We start from the raw sequence: 17,365 nt of genomic DNA, 5'->3' as shown, positions 1-17,365 counted from the left end.
ATAAAAAATATATATTAATTCATTACATATATATACTAACTCACCTGAGTTATAAAATATTATTGTAATATCGAAATTTATTTATTTATAATTTATGTATACTAAGTTATAAAATATTATTGTAATATCGAAATTTATCTTTTTATTTATTTATTATTAAAATGGCTAATTTATATTTTAAACAACAGTATTATTTTTAAAATGTAATTTAATTCATTATTTTTAAATAAAATAATTGAAAACATAAGTTACGTCATCGCTTCAGTAAATTAATTGAAATATTTAGTAATCAATTAATCAATATTTATTAATCAAGCAATTTTTTAATTTACGTCTAAGTATAATAAAATCTGATATTATTACAGTTCTTCTTTTTTATTTTTAATTAAAATATTAAAAATGAATATTATAAAATTATATATTTTTGTTCATTTTTGAATTAAAAATGAGCAAATAAATAAGCCAAAATTATGATAAATATTTTTTAATCTTGAATTTTTTGATATGAAAATTTACTTTAAATCAGTTTTTTTATTTGTTAATTAAAGAAGCTGAATTCAAAGTTTTCAAACATTTCCGCTGTAAGTATTTTTTCTATTTGAAATAATATATTTATATTTATTTTTTATTGATTGAATTCAATCATATATAAAAGCAGGAGGACAGAAATAAATTATTGTCTGCATTATTTATCATACTAACTTTAATAATTGAGTATTATGAAATTTATGCCAAAAAATTTATGTTCGTTATTTTAGTATATTTTTTCTAGTTTATGAAAAGTTATGCTTAAGCTTAATCAATTGGAGGATTTAACTAAACAATTTTAACTTTGAGTAGCCTTGCGTTTTTTAAGCAGACAAATAAAATTTGCTTAAGAAATTGATTCAATCTATTTTAAGCATGATTCATTCATACTTATTGAATTTTGTTCAAATAATATTTTTCTAACCAAATAATATTTATATTAAAGAATGAAATGAATTAAGTGGTATAGTTTAAAAAAAATAAGTGTAAGAACAAATGATATACTTGAATATTTATTTAAGTAGAGATAAAAGTAGGTATGCATATAAATCAAATCACTTATTTATTTCCTAATTAATTATGTATTAGACATTTGATTTGCCATCTATTAAATTTAAAAATATGCAAATGATTTTGATTAATTATTAACCTATTTATGTATTTCAAAAATATACATGTTTGTTAGTTAGCTAGCTTTACGTTATGTATTTATTAAATAAACACTTTTGAAAAATTAGAAAAAAATAAGACTTTTATTTTGTGTAAATTATAATAAAAAAGAAGCAAATGAATTAAGATAAAGCATAATATACAACAACAGATGATAATAATAATAAATGTCTATCCAAAAATTATGGATTTTTTTAAAAAAATTAAACTCAGATAACTATTATTTTTATTGGACTACTACCTTCTATCATTTTGATTGTCTCTACTTTTATCAGCCTTAGTTATATGGAGAAAGAAGGTATAAAAATTATATAATAATTTGCTGATCAAATGTATCAAGATCAGATTAGTAACTCAAAATTATAAAATTATGCAGTTTTATTTTAGATAAACTAGCAGGTATAGAAGATTTCGTGGTAATTGAACATGTTGAATGAGTTTTTAGGGAAATAATTGCTACATTAAGTCACGAATAATAATAATTATATACCAGCTATTCATAATGTTGATAGAACCTATTTAAATTAGGAGAACCCTACTGTCTTAAAGATGTTTTAATAAAACTCACTTCTTACTAGTGTTTGGTAAATTATTTTTTGTTTAGCTGCTTATGATTAAAATATTTGATTTTATTTTTATTTTATGGGATAGGAATTAGTTTTATTTTAGCTAAGCTTACATGTTTTTACAAGCTCTAGAGTCTAAAAATAAAATAAATATTCTTTTTAATTTTATGCCACTAAATAAATTAATTAAAATAGAAAAATCTACTTAATTTCTAATTGCTAAATACTCAAAATATATTAAGTTATTTTGTTACATATGCTGAATACTTAAAATATATTTAAATATATTGTTAAATCTATCTACTAAACATTCAAAATATTTTTAATTATAGGCATTAAGTAGCTAAAGGTTATTTAGAATAGCTAGATTAAACAGAATTGTATTAGCTTAAGCAATCAACATCCTTGGACACAATCTGGAAAGCAATTAAATATGATAATTAGCATGAAATTGCGAGATGGATGCAAATACAATCAATTTATTTAGGACTAGTAAATGATGGCTTGATATATATGACAAGCAACAACACAACTTATGCTACTTACGTACCATCTAAGGATTGTCCTTATTAAGGACCTTATAAATTAGATTTGAGATGTAGATATTATTATCAACCAACTGTAAGTAATATTTCTACCTAGGTTTTTGCTCCTTCTCTAAATTTTGGTTCAAATGGCCCTTATTATTCTAGCAATTTTTGTTAAAGGAGAGTTGATTTGAGCTCCAAATAAGAAAATGATATCTTTTCAATATTGTGTATCACTCTTAATCTTTAAGTTATCCCCGTTTATTTTTAAAATTTTGGATAAAATTCTAAATTTCAAATGCTTATAGATCCACAAACTTTTTCACTAGTCTATAATTCTTAAACAAAAAACTAGTCTTTTCTGACTTCAAATACTATAATGTAGGTGGAAACGGACTATCTCTAAGATAAATCCCAAGCTAAAATATTTCTTGGAAATTTAACTGAAAGCTCAAATTTTATAATGATGAATTCAAGTAATTATTAGTTTAATTATTAGTTAGATACCAGCTAGAAAGTATTTGAGTATAACAGAAACGGTACTGATTGTTTTGTTTTGTTAAACATTATCTCAATGGTTGATAAAGTACCAAGGGTAGAAACTCTTAGGCGAGAAAATCCAGCTGATAAATTTTAATTAAAAAGTGTGTTCTTATTTTTAGATGTCTTGTCTAAAGAAAATTTGTAGATTTACTCTAATAATTTACAAAATACTATTTACACTTATAATAACATATTTACTTATACAAGCTGGGGATTAATTTTTATTATTTTAGGAATTTAATTTTATTACTCTATAAAAATGGGAAGGTATATTCTCAATCCTGTAATCCATCTTACTTAAATACTAAAATAAATTAAAGTATTAAATTCAAAATAGAGTTAAAATGCAAAAGAAACCCCGATTGATAAGGTAGCTAATTCATTACATGTGTCGTAAAGTATGTTTAGTGAAATTTCAACTGACCAAGATAACTAAATTCTCATCGATGAGTAAATTGATGCTAATTTTGAAGGAGTTTGTCATTCCAGAGATACTCAAGACCTCTTAAATAGCTTTTAAGATTTATTTAAGATGCTCAGATTTACCACTTAAAATTTTTACAAAGAAGATGCTAGCACACAACTTTTAAATCTTATTAAATAGATTCAACATTTCTAATAGTTCGGTAACTATAGAGCTTTGGGAGTTTGCTACAATAATATGGGAGTAATCCATTATAATTGTGGAAGATTTTAGGAAGCTTTAGAAAATTTTCAAAAAGCTGTTATCTATGCCAATTACGAATTAAATTTATACTCCCACCAAGGCGAAGGAGCTTAATTTTCCTATAGCATTAAGCGATTTACTTTACATTTAAGAAGTTCTTTATAAAATAATGCATCTTCTAAAGATTTGACCACCTCCACAAATCATCTTAAAATATCTAATAACATTTAAGATAAATCAAATAGCAAAAGTAATAAAAATTAATATATTTAGAATTAGCAAGTCGAACTATACTGGAGCTTGTATAATAGGAAAACGAATTTATTTAAAGCCATGCTCATGTTCATACAAACAAGCAAATCTTATTTGTGGGATATTCTAGAGGATCAAGCATTAGAAAACCTAAGTATTAGTTAGATTTATTTACCTCCTTCATACAAAAGAGAAATTATTAATTACTATGCTTTGTCAAAAGGTGTGCTTAACTAAAATTCTAGCAAAGAATCAATAGTCCTTAACAAGCTAAGCTAGCTTTACATAAACGTTTATGAAGCTAAATATGGTAGATTATTTCAAGAGTGTCCTAATTATTTCTATAAGAATGATTTTGATACTCCAAAGAAATAAGAATAAAATACATTCCAAGATTATTTAATTAATTCGAATAAAATACTTGTAAATAACTGCAATAACAACAATCATATTACTGACTCTGTTATCTTACTATCTCCAATCTAAAAAATAAAAACAAATCACTAAAATGAAAGTGTATAAAATAAAATAAAATATAAAATTTAGAGCCTAATTAACATGCAATACATAAGTTAAATTAATAATAGTTTACATCAAGCCATTCATTTGAATACTCCAAACAAATAAGAAAAAAGGTTAGATTAAAAAAATAATTAACAGAAGCAATAAAATTCTATTTTTTTCTAATATAGCAATAACAAACCAACAGAAGATATTAAATAATCATATAAAATAAATTAAGAAAGTGATAATAAATTGATTTTAAATGAATAAAATATTTTTAGTCCTATTAGATCTGGAGTAAATATTAGATCAAGTTTAAGTCCACTCATTTTGTAGTCTGATGTTAAAAATAAATCCGAAGAAAAAACAACAAAATAAAATAATTGCAAATAAATCTAATTCAAATAATAGCTAACTCATTCTCAACATCTAGAAATCCCTTAGAATATTAGTTAAAAACCTAGAAAATCAATATTACAAAATAGCAGTATGCAAAATATAAACTTAGAAATTTAAAAGACAACTAGCTAGAAATCAAATAAGCATGCTAAATTTTTTGCAAAAAGAAGAGATACAGCAAATGAAAACCAAAAAATTAAAAATGTAATTTTCTATCATGTTAGAAAGCATAAAAATAACGAACAGGTTAGAAACTATGAGTATAGTTCAGACATTTACTTTCAATATTGCTCACTAGAATAGGCTTAGTTCTAAGTAAAATAATAAAATTTCTATAGTGCAGCTTTGATGTTAACTAATTCCTTAGAGTAATGTCAATAGTATCTTCCTCATTTAAAAAAATTAATATTGGATTTATTATTAGAAATATTTCAAAAATAAAAGATAAAAAGTTAAGATCTTGAAGTAAAAAGTAAAAGGTATAATTAAATGACAGATTATAATTTTAATATTTCTGTTATATCTGTTTGCTAAAAGCAATCCAACAAATTAAAATTATTTGCTATGTGTAATGATCTTATTAATGAAATTCTCTTTAAAGATGATGACTGTTTTGGAATGATATAATACAATTTCAAAGAGCAAATATTTATGCAATAAATAGCTACTACTTCAATAAAATTAATATAGTCAAATCCACGGCTCTTCGAATAAATTTTCCTCTCTTTATTACTTAATAATCCACAGTATAATGCCCATAAAATATTGAATAATTAAATTTAGAATTAGTTAAAAAGCACTCACGACCACAGTAACAATTTTCATAATCTTCCAACTATCAGCTAAGACAAATATTTTTCTTAGGATATGAATTTCCATTCACTTATAAATTTAACTCATCATCTTAAAATAGATTCTTTTAGTAAACTTGAAAGTCCTTAACTGAGCAAAAAAGTATTAAATAGTAAACCTCACAAAGAATTAAAAGGGCATGAAACTCTGAATATTTAACTTGCAAGCCAAAAACTAAATTCCTTAAAAAATTACTTTTTGGAACAAATTTAAATATTCTAACATTCTTTAGAGTCTTCTTAAGATTCTTAAATTGAAACATTCAGATTAGACTCTGATTAGCATAAATAGGATAAAAAGAAGGTTGTATAAATCAATTAAACTAGTATCAAAGATCTAGAAAATTATAAAACTTTATGTCATATAAACAGTTTAAATAATAAATAAGTATAGGAATAATCATTAAGTTTGATTTTGAATGATAAAGACAAAATAAATAATAAAATTATACATGATGAATAAATTGACGATTCTACCAATATTTTGCATTTTTCATCAAACAAATGCTTAGATTGTAAAAAAATTTAAAGTTATAAAGATATATCTAACTCTTAATAATCTTCAAATGGATTTGAAAGTAATTAAAGCTAAAATGATTATGGAAACAAAAGCCTAAAAAAATCATATTTCGAAGATTTTTAAAAGTAAAAAGCTTCACTTTAAGAATAGAAAATTTTAAACAAAAGCAGTACTAAGATAAGCTCACCTAATTTAAAAAATCATAAGAAATTATAATATGAAATTAACTAAATTTTAGAGAACGATGAAGAAACCAGCAACAATGACAAAATTGGTACTTCTTCAAAATCAGAAACTAGTAAACTTTAATCTAAATCTAACAGCTAAAGTTAAAAAGAAATACCTTTCCAAAATGTATAAAACAGGTTAGCAAATTAAACTAGTTAAAATAATTTGTTTCTTTTTCCAACAAGTTAAAATTAGCCCTATTCCTTAATTGAAAATGATTTTTAATTTAAACTAAAAGAATTTCACAGTGATTAAAACTTAAATCAATCTAATCATTCAAACCAAAACACTCAAATATAAGTCCACTAAGATAAACTAACTTTATTTAATTTAAATGATATATTATTCACTGATGAATAAAGAAATAATTAGCAAATTAATGATGAAAATAAAAATATAAAAACAAAATCAAGTGAATATTTATTTCATTTAGGAATTCACGTGTCTCTCAAACAATTCATATTAAATTCAGATAAAAAATTAAATATTTATCTCTCTTAAAATAAATATTTAAATTAAAGCAAAAAAAAATATGTGTCCTAAAAAACCATACAAAACTATTTGATCTATGTAACTGATTAATATTTTCAAATCAAAAATAGAAATTTAATGGATAAACTAACATAGCTTCTATTCAATTTAGATACTGAGTTATTAATTTTGATTTTAAATGATACTCAATAACAAGATGAAAGCAGTAAATTAGAAAATATATCAATTGATGGTATATAAGTTATAGGTTTTTTCAATACAGAAGAAAAATTACTATAATATATCTACAATAACAGAGAGCATCTCAAAAATTATTTAATGCCTATGGTCCTTGAGCACTTTTGAAACAAAAAAATCTTAAAATTAATCTAAAATGATTTACAAATTATATTTTAAAATTTATTCAAATTACATTTGAGGTTATTTTTAATAAAATTTCTGATTATTTTTTAATTATTATATATACTATTCACTCTTTTCACTCTTTATTCAATTTGGTTTCATTATTTCATTTCTTTATTTATTTATTATTTTCTCATAAAATTTATTTTAATAGATGTGAGTGATATTGTTAATTGTGAAAGCCACATCAAAATATGTTTTTAATATTTAATAAAAAAGATTAAAATAAAATATTTAAATAAAAATTTATTATTTGTTAACATTGAAATATTAAAATACAAAATAAATCAAAAATTAATTTAATCTAAAATATTTTATTTATTTATTTATTTAAAAGCTAATTTTCAAAAAATAAATTTGTAAATTAGTAAATAAATATTTTTAAGTTATTTATTGTAAGTAAGATTTTTAAATAAATTATACAATATTTATTTTATCTTACTTTTAAAAAAATATTATCTTATTTTAATTTAATATAAATTTATAAAATTTATAACTTTGCCTATCTAAAAAATTTCAATTAAATTATTTTATTAAAAATTTAAAAAAATCATTTTATTATTTATTAGTTGTACATACATACAAATATAATTCATAAATTTGGAGTTTTGATGTAGAAAAATTTCTAATCGATTTCATCAGAACTCAATATTCTTTTAAAATATTGTTTCTACTATAAAGAAAATTTATATATTTCAGTTTTAGATATATTTAAGCTAAAGTTTTTAATAATTAAAAGAATTAGATAAGTTTAACTTTTACAACAATTTTAAACAAAAAAGAAAGTAGATTTCAATTTTCAAATAAAAAATGGATAGCATTATCAATCATTGTTGTTCTATTTGTCTCGGTTTGTTTTATAACCCAGTTACTACTAAATGTAGTCATACATATTGTAAAATGTGCTTAGAAGAGTTAGTTGAATATGAGTAAAAAGTTGTGTGTCCTCTCTGCAGGAAAGAAATTAAAAATATTGCTAATTTAGTTGTAGACAAACAAAAAGAACAATATTTAGCTTAATAGTTTCCTACCGAATTCGCTAAAAGATTAGAAGAAGCTAAAAGGTAAGAATAACTCAAGGCAAATTCTGTATTTTTAATTATAGAGTATGGAAATAGCCATGAGTATGAATAAAATCCATTATAGTCTTAAAGCAATCCTTCTAAATAAAACTAGCATAGATGGTGCTGCTTTGTAAAGTTAAGTAATCTAGAAGGAAAAGAATCAGATTACATAGAAAGAGTTGAATTTAAACTTCATGAAACATTTAAATAACCTCTTGTTATTACCAACAAAGCCCCTTTTTAAGTTAGCCGCTTAGGTTGGGGAACATTTTAAATCCCTATAAAAATATACTGGAAAAATTGGTTATAAATCCAATAGCCTACTGAGCTTAATTGGAATTTATAATTCAGCTAACCAGAAAAAAAATCAATATTTAAATTAAAAATAAGTTAAGATATTTTAAAAAACAGACCAGTCAATAAATGAAATTAAAATAGTAATAATTTTATTTATAATATTATATGCAACAATTAGTACTTTTCTTTAGTAAAAATGCATTCAATATTACTAATCAATTAAGAGGATCAAGATAATACAAAATAAGCTAAGAAATATATCAATTATATATCTTCTTTCTGCTAATAAAATTTACAAATTTGTATTATTTATTTTTCAATATTTTTTTATTCTATCACAAAATATGTTTAAAATTAACAACTTTATTCATATAATTTAATTATCTAAAATTAATTCGATATTGTTAATCAATTAAGCTAGTACCAATATAATACAAAATAAGCTAAGAAATATATCAATTATATTTCTGCTAATAAAATTTACAAATATGTATTATTTATTTTTCAATATTTTTTATTCTATCACAAAATATGTTTAAAATTAACAACTTTATTCATATAATCCAATTATCAAAAATTAATCTTCTTTCTTGTATGAAATCATATTGATAAAAATCTATGTATTAAATCCAAAATAAACATATATGCAAAAAACTAAAAATAGTAGATTATAATTAATTATTCACAATTATTTTCTGATAAAAATTCAATATTTAAAATTTTAATTTTTAATATTAACTATTTTCAGAGTCAATATTTTATGGTTTTTTTTTTTTTAATTTTATTAAATTAAAATTGATTGATAATTAATGTTAAAATTATTTTGTAATTTCAAATAGATGTAAATTTCTAAACATTCATACACAATTATATAGCAAATATAAACTTAATCAATTTTAAATATTAATAATATTTAATTATAAATGCATGATAATTAAATTGTGAATGATATAATCAGTATATTATATATTATAGTTAGTAGTCATTATTAATTCAGTTAATAAAACTTAGTTAAGACCATTAAATAAAAGAAATTAAATGGCAATTATTATAATTATTTTATTAGCCTTTATTTGATTGATATTAATATTGTGAAAAATGTATTTCCTTTGATGAAAGGGATTTACGGTTTTAAAAAATATGTTTCCACTTTATAATACTATTTTATAATTTATGAGTTTGATGACAATATGACCACTCAGTATCATTTTTATCCATATCAACTCATGTGTTATTACATTATAAGTGTAAAAGCTTATTTAATAAAAGAATTCCTGATATAAGATGGTAGTTCTTAGTTGTTATTTAACTAAATTTATGAATATTTTTGAAAGTAAAAATAAAATTTATTTAAGTTATTTCATTGATTAGTTAAAATACTTTACATTTTCTATTTGCTAAACTAAAAATAAATTAAATGAAAATTTTTTTTTAAGGGTAGTTAATTTGAATTACAAATGAATTAGAGACAATTAATTATTAGATTTTTTATTTTAGTAATCAAAAATTAATTAATTCTACTTAAATTAGTAATAAAAACTAGTTATTTAGAGTAAATGAAAAGAATTTCTATAGAAGATAAATTACCTTCTTAAAAGTAAGAGAATTCCAAAACTAATGCTTATTTAACTGATAAAACGTACATATTTATGTTGCTAATTATAATATTACCAGTTATTGTTTTAATATTGTAGATATCGTTTGGATTCGTTTATATCAAATATCTATCTTTTTAAATAATATCAAATATGTCTTCAAATTTGCTTTAAGACTAATTAGAAAATTCAAAGCTGTTTAATTCGGCAGTAGTATTTTAAATTAGTTCTCAAATCTAAAAAATGAGCTGGTAAATATATCAAACAAATTAGTATTTTAGAAAAATACTATAAGGCAAGGTAATCAAAAACTATAATCACATACCAGCTATTTATAATATAGATAGAGCAAATCTCAATAAAGAAGACCCAACTATTATGCAACTGTTTTAAAAAAATTCTATCTATACAAGTGCATGGTAATAAAAATATTTATTTTGTTGGATTATTTTTTTAAAAAGTTAATTTAAAAACTAAAATTAAAGCTGAATTGGATTTCATTTAAGAAAATTTTAACTTAAGCATTTATAAACATTAATTTAATTAGCTTTTTTAATATATTTTTTGTTATGCTAAAAGTTGATTTAATTTTTCAAAGCTATTTATTTATATTTGAACTAATTAATATATTTTTTAGGCATCAAATAAATAAATCGCACATAATTGATTTGGATCAAATAGAATTATAGAATGTTGATAATTCATTTCTTGTTGATTCTCTTTGGAAACCTCTACAGTACGAAAACAAATATTAATATTCATAAAGACCTTTGAAATTTAAAGAAATGTATTTAGAATTTGATTATGATGGTTTAATTTATAGCACAAACTAAAATATTACTCTTTACAATTAAAAAATTTAGCCTAATTGTTAATACTAAGGTTATTTTCCTCCAGACTTAAGATGTATTTACAATTTTAGCTAGATTACTGGAAATAGCTCTTTAGTTGCTTTTTCTCCAGAGGTATTTGCATTAAATAATTCTCAACAAGTAACTTAAACATTTTGTTAAAGGAGTTTCATTTTTAACTCTTCAAGTATTTATTCAAGAAATGAAAAAGGTTCTATCTTATGCTTAAGATTAGACTTAGACCTAACTAATTTATATTTTAATAACTATGGCTAAAATTCTAAACTTTAAATTCTTTTAAGTTCTGAATATCAATCGGTTATTTATAATTCATTACTTAAACAAATAAAAATGTCTCAACTACCAACTTTACAAGATTTTGAGATAAAATATTTGCAAGATGGAAGTTCAGATTTTAATTTCTTAAAATAAATTTAAAATAATTAATAATTTATTGTTGAAAATCTAAACAAAATCAATATTATTGGATTCAATAGGGAAAACGAGTAGTATTAATTTCATTACAGTATAAATAACTCTGATTGTTATGTGATTTAAAATCTTATTACATTGGTTGACAAAATGCCTAGCTTTTATCATTCTGAATAATTAACAAATTCTTCTGCTAAATATCAAATAAAGAATATCTTTATGTTAATTGATATTGTCTCTAATGAAAAAATGGTTGCTTTTTCTGATAGTTTAAATAATACAATAAATAAATGCAATATTATTTTTTTAATCGTAAGCTTAATAGCAGTTTTAATTATTTTAATCCTACAATTTTTGTATTGTAAAAATTTTTTAAAAAGCATTATTGATCCTATTACTCACTTAACAGATATTCTAAACCAAGCCTTTGATGAAAATATGCAAAATGACAAATAAGATAAAATCTCTAACAAATATTACAGGTCTGAAAGATTTGTAAATAGTTTTGGTGATAGAGAAAAAAATCAATTAAATGGTGATAAGCTGTAAATCGATGAGTCTATTCAAAATTACATCAAAGCAAACTCACTTTCTTATGAGATATTAGAACTTTTTAGTAGCCTTCAAAACCTTTTTAAATTATTAAGATTCACAACAAAAAATACATTTAAGGAAGATCCTAGTTTAAACTTAATTAATCTTTGTCTAGAAATTTAACACTTTGAATAATTTAAGAATAATCGTGCACTTGGAGTCTGCTTTAACAATATTGGTGTTATTCATTACAATTCTGGAAGATTTTTAGAATCAATAGAGAACTTTTAAAAGTCAATAATCTATGCAAAGTATGAATTAGATTTTTATAGTCACGATAACAGCTACAAATCTAATTACACATTTAGTTATTGTGAAAAAACAGAGTAGAGATTTTTCCAATTTCAGCAAGCTGAAGGAATTCAAAATAAATATAAATCTCAAAGAGATTTCGGAGAAAGATCTAATCATAGTAAATTATTAATTGATTAAGAAAAGTAATAACTTTACTGGAGCTTATACAATAGAATGTAGAATCAAATAAAGGCATTAGGATCATATATATACCAACATAAATGCTTTAACTTAGCTGAAGATTTTTATGGATGTATCAAATAGTTAATTTAAGTTAGCAATCAACATCTCCCACCTTCTGCAAAGAGAGATATGGTAAATTATTACATAAAGCTAGTTTCATTCAAAATGTAAAATAATTATGGGGAATCTTTTAACATACTGGAAAACTTAATTAGCCTTTATACATAAAAATTTGAGTAGAAAAAAAGTTAATGCAGTTTTATAAAGCCTGAGTCTCATAAAAAAAATTCTATTTTTTCATAGAATAATTAATCATTGCTTACAAATTATTAAATAAAGAGTGATCAATAAATGGGTTATAAAAGTTTTGTTTACTAGAATAGCACCTTTAATATATTAATGTCACCTATTTAAAGAGACAAGCTAAATACTCTAAGGAAGAAGTGGAGAAGCTAGTTTCAAAAATAGTTTTTTTTGCTGAAATTAAAAATATAAAAAAGCAAAAAATCTAATAAGAAGTAATAATAAATGTACAAAAGATTATATACTAACAAATAAGAAATGCCTGATGATAATAATAATTAAGGGAATAAATACGTTTAAAAAAATGGAAAGGAAAATATTTAGAAATATATTCCGTACTTCTAAGTGAGAAAGTTTAAATCCTAAGAAAAGCTTTGTAGTTATTAATATAGTTCAGATATTTTCTTTTCATTTTATGCACTTGAATAAGCGAATTTTTAAATTAAGTTATAAAATTACTACTTAGCATGTTAAATTCTAACAAATTATTTTGAAAATAGCATTTATTATCTTCCTCATTTAAGAATGCAAGCATTAAATACCCTCGCTTAGATATTCAAAATTAGCAAGATCCCTAATCCACAATTATCTGAAATCTTAAGAAAAGCACAGACTTTACCTAACTCTAATATCAATGTGTGCTTATTATCTGCTTGCTAAAGCACTTATTCACAGCTTAGATCATATGCAGTCTAAAGTGATTTAATTAATGATATCTTGTTCAAAGATAAAGATTAATTTTGTTTATCAAGCTATTCTTTTGACGATCAATAATTCATTTAACAAATTTAGTTCACAAAAATTCAAATTTTAAAGTCTAATTAAAAACTTTTTTCTAAATTAATAAAAAAATAAATTAAATTAAAATAATCATCAGAGTAAGAAACATTTTAAAAAAGTAAATCAAAATTTCAACAAGAATATAGTAAGAAAATAGAGTTGAATGATCAAATTGATTTAGATCAAAATAGATAATTTTTATAGAGAAACACTTTATAAGAATAAATTAATAGTTAAGTAGAATTATGTTTAATTTCTAAATAGAGAGATTTATAAGAGGAGACAAAGTAATCAGATGAAAATAACAGGCTATAGGTTAAATAAATTGACGAGGAAATATATAAATCTTAAGGATTAATAATTGAAAAAGTTAGTAAAATATAACCTGAGAGCATAAAATTACCACAAAAAACTTCTTCGATAAATAGTTTTTATTTCAGTCCAAATAATTCCTAGTTAAGACACGATTCTAATAATAAAAAATTAGACTAAAATATTGAAATTATTAACTCAAATAATTCTGATTAACATAATTAAAACCTAAAAAATAATTTTAGCAACAGAATTAATTAGTTACATAATAAAAATTAGTCAAAATATTCTTAAGTTTTTTAAAAATTCTCAAAAATCTTAGAATCTCCAAGAATAGTTAAGCATAGCATATTAGGTGGCTCAAATTCTTTTAAGAATCAATTTTAATTTAACATCTCTTTAGAGAGCCCTAGTAATGAAAATTCTATATAAAATAATGATTATAATTAAATCTTCAGCCATGAAAGTTTAATTTGTCAATCTCCGGCCTTTAATCACAGTCTTACAAATTCATAATATATATTCTCTAAGTAAACAAAAAATAATTTAAATATATCTTAAGAAAATAATAAAAATAATTAAGATTAGGTTTAATAAAATTATAATTTTATTAAAAATTAATCTGCTTTTAATGAAAGCTCGTGCTAATTATAAGACACTTTTAATAAGAAATCTCTAAGGTTATTAAACGAAAACAATAAATAAGGAGAAGCTATTTTTCATATTGGTATTTAAGCTGCTTTAAAGTAGTTTATTCTTAATTCTAATGAAAAGCTTTCATGCTATCTGTCTTATAAGAAGTTTAAGGACCAAGGAATTCTTACAGAGCAGAGTTCTGAAAAATAAAACAAAACCTATGTTATATTTATTACAGACTAATTGCTTGAATTCAAAAACTTGAAACTATTTAGTGAAATGTGCCAAATAATCAGTAATTTAAATATTGAACTCTTAATTCTCAATTTAAATAAAAAAAACCAGATTTAAGAATAACCTGATTTTAATAACATTTACATTAATTAATAATCTACAATAACATTTTTTAGCACAGAAGAAAAGTTGCTATAATATGTTTATAATTAAAGAGAGCATGTCAAAAATTTTCTTTATCCGATGGTTTATGAGCATTTTTGATATCATCAAAATAAACTTTATTAATAAATCATAGAAATATAAATATGTAAAGTGTAATATCAACATTTATGTTAGTGCTAATGATGAATTAAGCTCATTATAAGTAAGGATAATCAATAATTAATTATTTTTAACAAAAAAATAATTTTAATTTTATTAATAAAATAAATTGCTGAAATTATCTTTAAAATATAGATATTCTCTATATACTACATATTTAATATTTAATTTAAATTTATAAATATAATTATTATATTTTAAATCATTCAAATATAAAGTTATTAAATATTAAAAATGAAAGAAACCCATATATAACCTCCTTCCCCATTTAACAAAATAAATAAATACATATATCAATAAAAAATGACATTTTATTATTAAATTAAAAAAAAAATATTTATACTATATTTAATAAAAGATTTGAATTATATTTGAGCTCAATTTCTAAAATTCAAATTAAATTTAACTTATATTATTAATAAAAAAAAATATTTTTTAATAAAAATATTAATAAGAATGCTAATTTGATAATTAAAATAAATGATTATTTTTTGAATGAATATACTTTTGATATATTATAGAAAAATTTAAATAATCTTTTCTATAAAAACTCTTCATGTAATTTAAATATATTTTTCTTAACTATTCAACAATTTATTATATTTATAGAGTTTGAATACATTAGATGGATAAAATTATGTAAGTAATAAATTATTAATAATTTTTTGATAAGCTTTATGATAAAATAAAAAGTTAGTTATCTAACATGAATTTGTTGTTTAGAATTATTGCAATCTAAATTTTAATGTTGATTATTTGGCATATTCAAATTAGAGTGTAATCCTAGTTGATGGTTATTCATTTAATGAAAACAAAATTTGGTTTACAATAAAAATAAATATTGATTATGATTAATTTTGTTTCTATTTTACAAATAAACAAAATAATTAATTAAGTTGTCTTTGCTATTGAAAAATATAAAAATATATATATATATTGTATTATACTTTTTGGTATATATATAAAGATTGAAAAAGAATTTATTTCAAAATATGAAAAAATCTAAGCAAAACCTGGGTTTTATCAATAGGTTTTTTAGCAATCATAAAACATTAGTAACAATCACGTCTATAATTCTTTTTCCTTCTTTGATACTAATAATTGCAACATACTTGATATTAAATTACTTTTAAATTGTTTGCTTTTAAATTGTTAAAGATTTCTCTAATGGTTTATTTTTAGATTAAATAACTACCTCAAAGAGTTTAAACACCGCAATAGTCTTTTAGCTAAGCTCTTAAACATAAAAAATGGATTGGTAGATAAATCTGATTAATGAATTTTTTGGCAAAATACTTCTTGGCAAAGTCATAAAAAATAGTAGACATATACCCGCTATTCACAATATTGATAGATCTTATGAAAACAAAGAAAATCCTATTTTACTCAATATGTTTAGAAATAATTCTATCTTTACAAGTACTTGGTAATTGATTTATTAGCTAAGTATTTTTTATCTTTTTTTTATTTATATTCAATATAAAATAATTTATATTAATTTTAAACTTAAATGTTAAATAAATATAAATTAATTTTTATTATTTTTACACAATTTAAATTTAAGACAATTTAAAAGTCTACTTATTTACATATAATTGTTGTGAAAATTAATTTATGAAATAACCTATTTTTTTTCTTTTAGGCACCAAGTTAACAAATCGTACATAAGTGAATTTGATGAGATAGAATTGTAACAAATAGAAGAATCTTTTCATATTGATACCCTTTGGAAATCTATGCAGTATGATAATAAATAAGAGCAGGGAAGATGGATGAGATTCAAGGATTTGTTTTTTGGATTCGATTATAATGGATTAATGTATTCAGTAAGTAATAATGTAACTTACAGCAGTTATGTTCCGCCTCATGATTGCCCATATACTGGGAAATTTAAATTAGATGTTAGGTGTAGATTTTATTACAATCAAACTATGGGAAATGTTTCTACAGTTGTGTTAAATCCATAAATATTTTATAATGATGTTACTCCACTTACTTTATAAGCTTTGTGCTAAAGAAGATTAAGATATCAATATGCAGATCCTAATTCCTCCAGCAAAAAATATTCTATACTCTGCTTGACTTTAGATCTCTCTAAGCTTCCAAGCTATTTTTAAAATTTTAAATAAAATTCAAAGCTCTAAATGGTTTTAAATCCAGATTATCTAACTGTTGTATATAGTTCTTAATATATGTTGAATAGAACTGAAATTATAAATGTGCAATAAATAGAAACTAAATACTTAATAGATCAAACTTAAGCAAGTTATTTTATAAATAACATTACTTAAAATAATTAATCTTACCTTAAAAATCTA

The 17,365-nt window shown here is 21.5% G+C and overlaps 6 protein-coding genes across 6 annotated transcripts in view; all 6 read left to right on the top strand. All coding sequences in view use genetic code 6, as the record gives it.

The window, feature by feature from the left end:
- Positions 1-2,276: 2,276 nt before the first annotated feature.
- TTHERM_00248220 (hypothetical protein) lies at positions 2,277-3,199 on the top strand (the record flags this gene model as incomplete). Its single annotated transcript, XM_001023852.2, has 2 exons — positions 2,277-2,885; positions 2,936-3,199. The coding sequence occupies 2 exons, from the start codon at positions 2,277-2,279 to the stop codon at positions 3,197-3,199; spliced, it is 873 nt and encodes a 290-aa protein (XP_001023852.2).
- An 848-nt stretch (positions 3,200-4,047) lies between these two features.
- TTHERM_000248219 (hypothetical protein) lies at positions 4,048-5,004 on the top strand (the record flags this gene model as incomplete). The annotated part of the gene is made up of 3 exons (XM_012799946.1): positions 4,048-4,062; positions 4,122-4,497; positions 4,547-5,004. The coding sequence occupies 3 exons, from the start codon at positions 4,048-4,050 to the stop codon at positions 5,002-5,004; spliced, it is 849 nt and encodes a 282-aa protein (XP_012655400.1).
- A 921-nt stretch (positions 5,005-5,925) lies between these two features.
- Positions 5,926-6,819, top strand: TTHERM_000248218 (hypothetical protein; the record flags this gene model as incomplete). Its single annotated transcript, XM_012799945.1, has 1 exon — positions 5,926-6,819. The coding sequence occupies one exon, from the start codon at positions 5,926-5,928 to the stop codon at positions 6,817-6,819; it is 894 nt and encodes a 297-aa protein (XP_012655399.1).
- Positions 6,820-7,958: 1,139 nt separating this feature from the next.
- Positions 7,959-8,639, top strand: TTHERM_00248210 (YEATS family protein; the record flags this gene model as incomplete). The annotated part of the gene is made up of 1 exon (XM_001023851.2): positions 7,959-8,639. One exon carries the CDS (start codon positions 7,959-7,961, stop codon positions 8,637-8,639), a length of 681 nt encoding a protein of 226 aa, XP_001023851.2.
- A 1,708-nt stretch (positions 8,640-10,347) lies between these two features.
- On the top strand, positions 10,348-12,730 carry TTHERM_00248200 (tetratricopeptide repeat protein; the record flags this gene model as incomplete). Its single annotated transcript, XM_001023850.2, has 4 exons — positions 10,348-10,523; positions 10,742-11,655; positions 11,797-12,590; positions 12,707-12,730. 4 exons carry the CDS (start codon positions 10,348-10,350, stop codon positions 12,728-12,730), a joined length of 1,908 nt encoding a protein of 635 aa, XP_001023850.2.
- Positions 12,731-16,297: 3,567 nt separating this feature from the next.
- The window catches only part of TTHERM_00247200 (YLP motif protein), a gene marked incomplete at both ends in the record, with an annotated part of 2,512 nt that continues 1,444 nt past the window's right edge, over positions 16,298-17,365 (top strand). Inside the window, 2 exons of the mRNA XM_001023849.3 lie at positions 16,298-16,473; positions 16,690-17,365. The exon at positions 16,690-17,365 is cut by the window's right edge and continues 876 nt beyond it. Coding sequence (XP_001023849.3) covers positions 16,298-16,473; positions 16,690-17,365 — 852 coding nt within the window. The remainder of the gene's footprint in view (positions 16,474-16,689) is intronic.

The sequence above is a fragment of the Tetrahymena thermophila genome (assembly GCF_000189635.1).
Source record: "Tetrahymena thermophila SB210 genomic scaffold scf_8254406, whole genome shotgun sequence".
Classification (NCBI taxonomy): Eukaryota; Ciliophora; class Oligohymenophorea; order Hymenostomatida; family Tetrahymenidae; genus Tetrahymena; species Tetrahymena thermophila.
The sequence above is the reverse complement of the archived record's forward strand: the minus strand, read 5'-3'. Positions and strand labels throughout refer to the sequence as shown.